The 4,104-nt window shown below is 54.2% G+C and overlaps 1 protein-coding gene across 3 annotated transcripts in view; it reads right to left on the bottom strand.

Moving 5' to 3' along the window:
• Positions 1–3,939, bottom strand: part of ANKFY1 (ankyrin repeat and FYVE domain containing 1) — an 86,933-nt gene extending 82,994 nt beyond the window's left edge. For 2 of the 3 annotated variants that reach the window (XM_004716157.2, XM_045293357.1), the window contains exon 1: positions 3,896–3,939. In XM_004716157.2, coding sequence (XP_004716214.1) covers positions 3,896–3,905 — 10 coding nt within the window. In that variant the 5' untranslated portion in view covers positions 3,906–3,939. Of the gene's footprint in view, positions 1–2,098; positions 2,149–3,895 lie in introns of those variants that run through there. The other variant, XM_045293358.1, reaches the window with a different exon arrangement.
• Between the last annotated feature and the right edge of the window lie 165 nt (positions 3,940–4,104).

Raw genomic sequence — 4,104 nt, 5'->3', positions numbered from 1 at the left:
CAGTGAGAGAACTTAAAATCCGGAAGTGTGCTGATAAGATGATAAAGACTCATCATCATGACGCCAGCCTCTGGCCACGGGGAGAAATGGGTGAAGGCTGGCCCAGGCCGCTGGAACCGCAAGACAAAGACGAGCTAGAAGCATGGTGGGTGCACAATGGACGGCAAGGAAGAGGATGGGCAGAGCGCATGGCTGAAGAGAAGGAAGAGAGAGGTTGCAACCAGGGGCCAACCTTGTAGGGGCCCGAGTGCCCTTGGAAGGCTCTGGAATATGATGATGGTGAGCCAGGGGGTGAGGAGTAGCAGGGTAGGTATACTAAGAAGAGTCGGAGTGACATGATGTAATTTACATTTTCAAGGGAAGAGTGGGACCTCTGTAAATAAAGCCCCAAGCCAAACTCCCTGCCATCGAGTTGATGCTGACTCATAGTGACCCTGGAGGGCAGGGTAGAACTGTCCCTGTGAGTTTCTGAGACTGTTAACTCTCAATGGGAGTGGAAAACGCCGTTTTTCTCAAAGGCTGGTGGCTTCCAACTGCTAAACTTGTGGATCATAGTCCTATACGTAAGCAGTACTCCAGCGGGGCTCCCTGTGTAAATAGGCTTTATTAAAAAAGAAAAACCCAGTGCCATCAAGTCACCCCGGATAATAAACAGAAACCCTACAAGGCTCTGGGGAGGCAAAATTATGGCATATAAGTAAGGGCAGGAAGACCCTGTAGGAGTTAGCAGAAGCAGTTCACTGGAGTGAGGAAGGAAGTATAGGTTACGAAGTCAGCGGTGGAGATTCAGAGGAAATGCAAACTAGGCTGCAGACAGACTTTAGTTGGCGTCAGAAGGAAAGAAGTTACAGATACACAGTCTCTCAAGGTTCTTCTAGAATCTAGGTTCTGTTTCCACCAGCTCGGGCACCAAACAGCCAAACACCAAAGTTCCTGCAGGGTGTATTACAGACAGCCTAAATGTTAGAGGATGCACATGTTTGCTATTTGTTTAGATTTAAATGAGTATCTCAGAACAAGTGTTGTGACTGAGTAATTCTGATGAAAGTCCAAGAAGCATTAAAGAAGCAATCTCACTCACTGCCATGCAGTCAATTCAGACACAGTGACCCTACAGGACAGAGTAGAATGCCCTTGTGGGTTTCCGAGACCGTAACTCTTTGCTCAGAGTGGCGCCTGGTGGTCTTGAACTGCAGACCTTGCAGTGAGCAGCCAAACTTGTAATCCACGAGGCCACCAGGGCTCCTTAAAGAAGCAACACCACTTGCAAAATAATTTCTAGCTAACCTTTCCCATGCATACCAAGCATCGTTTACAAGGGGGTTGGCCTCCAGCGCCTTGCCCACTTCTCCTTAGTCTAAAGCTTGCACGTTATTTCAGAAAACTTTAAATCAGAACACAAGCCAGGAAACTGGGGCAAAAACTGCAAAGAAAAAAACTGTTACATCAGAACCTCATGACTGGATAGACCTATCACCTGACTCTCAGCAATGTCACCTGGAGAGGGAAGGTTGGGTTTGTGTGAAGAGGCGCACTTCACTGGCACACACTTCAAGGCACTTGCAGCTAAGAGTGTAAGGGCCTCCACCCGCATGAGCTTCTGCTGACTGGAACCTGACTGCAGAGCACGGAAACCAGCTGCGCTCCACAATCAGGTACCATGTCTGGCTGCTGACCAAGAGGCTGCAGGAGCGAGTCCACTCAGAGGTGCCTTAGGAGGAAGCTTGGGGACCTGCTTTGGAAAAATCAGCCACTGAGAGTCCAATGGAGCACAGTGCTACTTACACACGGGTCGCCATGGGTCTGGATCAGCTCCAGGGAACTTGGCTAAGGAAGTCCCTCAAGCACTCCCTCCCTGCCCTTCTGCTGTAGGAGGCCTGGGACTACCCTCACGGAAGCCTGTCCTAAGTTTCTGCACGGCAGCCACTGGTGAGCAGCAGGTGCCACGCGGCTGGCTGCGCACTGTGTAAGACAACACGGATTTATCCCAAAAGTAACTCCACGGGGTGCCCCTTTCTTCCACATCTGCTGTTCCACTCGCCAAGTCACCAAACAAACAAACAAACAACCCACTACCATCAAGTCCATTCTGACTCACAGGGGCTTGACGGGGTTCAGAAGCAGTACGTCTTCATTCTCACTCGGTGGGGCTGGTGGATTTGAGCCGTGGGCAATGCAGTTGATTGTGTCCCCGACAGTGCCACCAGGGCAATGACCAAAAACTAAAACAACAACAAAACCAAACTCACTGCCAGAGTCCAGACTCAAACAGAACTGCCCCTTTGGGTTTGGGAAGCTATACATCTTTTACGAGAGCAGAAAGCTTCATCTATCTCTGAGGAGCGGCTGGTGGGTTCAAACCGCTGACCCTGTGGTTAGCAACCAAACTCATAACCCACCAGGGCCCCTCGTTTGCAGTGAGACTCAAAACTCGCTGCCATCGAGTCGATTCCGACTCACAGGGACCCTATGGGACCAGGTAGAACCGCCCCTGTGGGTTTCCAAGTGTGTAACTCTTTGTAGGGGTAGAAAGCCTTGGTTTTTCCCCTCCCTCTTGCAATAAGAGGATGTAAATGTATAGATAGCCTTCAGGTCACTCAACTCATTCACTGCCACTGAGTTGATGTCAAGGACTGGACAGGGTAGGGCTGCCTCGGTGAATTTCCAAGATTGAAGGTGGTTACACACTGGGCTACTAACTGCAAGGTCAGCTGTTCGAAACCACCAGCAGCTCCAAGACAAAGATGGAGCTTCTCCGGTCACTGGAGACTCACATGGTAGAAAGAGCAAGGGCAAAAAACTGTTACTTTGTCACAGTTCTCAAATGTTGCCTTCCATTCCTTTATCTACAAATAAGCAACACACTTGGCAGGCCTTCTTCCCAAGGCTTGTTCTGGCGCCTGACAATTCCAACGAGAAAGGCCTGAAACAGTCGGGTGCTGCCCAAATCGAAGGGCAAAATAAAAGTGAGTTCAGGTGATGCTTTGCTCAAATCGCCAACAGAAGGGACGGCAACCAAGCTGACACTTAATGAACGTGAAGTCAACCAGGAGTCTCTTCCTCCAGGACTGGGTGAACGGGGAAAGTACACTGGCCAGGTTCCACAGCGTCACTCCATGGTTGGTCCCGGTCGTGTCGCTTCGCATCGCCCGCGCCCCCTCCTCAACTACACGATGTTTTGGGCAAGGCAGGCTTCTCATCTGGCTAGGCTGAGCGAGGCAGAGCCGGGGGCGACAAGACTGCCACCCTTGCAGTGTCGCACGGAGAGGAGGACGTGCCGAGAGGAAAGGGGGCCCGACTCTTCCATCAAGTGTGACCTTGGACGACTCCTTACGGAGCAGTCCCCCTCCTCCCGTTCCCATTCTTAAACCTGGGGGAATCCTGTCGGCCCCCAGACGGGCTGCGAAGGGCTCAGAGACCACGGCGCGCGCCCGCAGGGTTGCACCCCTGCTCTCCCTCACCCCAAAGAACCCAAGCTCTTCTGCAGCAGAGGGATGCACCCCTTCCGGATGCGGGGCGTGCCAGGGCAGCAGTTTCGATTTCCTAAAGGAGAAGGGTTACTTCCCTGCCGTCCCAGCAACGCCAGCAATCGAAGGCGCCTGCCTCCCCGCCACCCTCGGGAGCCCCGCGGCGGCACTCAATCCCGACTCGGGACCGACCTCCCAGCCGGCTCCGCAGCCCGCCCGGGTCCCTCAGGACTGAGCGCCGCGGGCGGGGCGTTGCCATAGGAACAGCGCTCAAGACCCCGGCCCTAAGCGCCCAGGAGAGGAAGGCTCGCGAGACCTGCTGTGCCCCATGCGACCTCGCCCGGGCGGGCCCTCCCAGGGCTGCTGGGCCCTGCTAGCAGCGCCCCGACCGCTCCGCGCCTTCCCGCGCGGCTCCACGAAAAGCCTACCTTCCGCCATGTCGGGCCCGGCCCTGCCTGCAGCCTCGCGAGAAGTGCACCTCTTCACTGGGGCGGCGCGTAACGCAGGCGCCAAGTCTCGCGAGAGCCCCGGGAAGGCGCGGCCGAGGGAGGAGTCTGGGCCCGAGCGGCGAGTGGAAGCGGGAGCGATCGTTGAGCTCAGTCACTCAAGGTTCTTCTAGAATCTAGGTTCTGTTTCC

The sequence above is a fragment of the Echinops telfairi genome, unplaced genomic scaffold (assembly GCF_000313985.2).
Source record: "Echinops telfairi isolate 266 unplaced genomic scaffold, ASM31398v2 ScPeMD7_2010;HRSCAF=2546, whole genome shotgun sequence".
In the NCBI taxonomy this organism is placed as follows: domain Eukaryota; kingdom Metazoa; phylum Chordata; class Mammalia; order Afrosoricida; family Tenrecidae; genus Echinops; species Echinops telfairi.
Note: the sequence above shows the minus strand (reverse complement) of the source record. Positions and strands in the feature narration are given on the sequence as shown.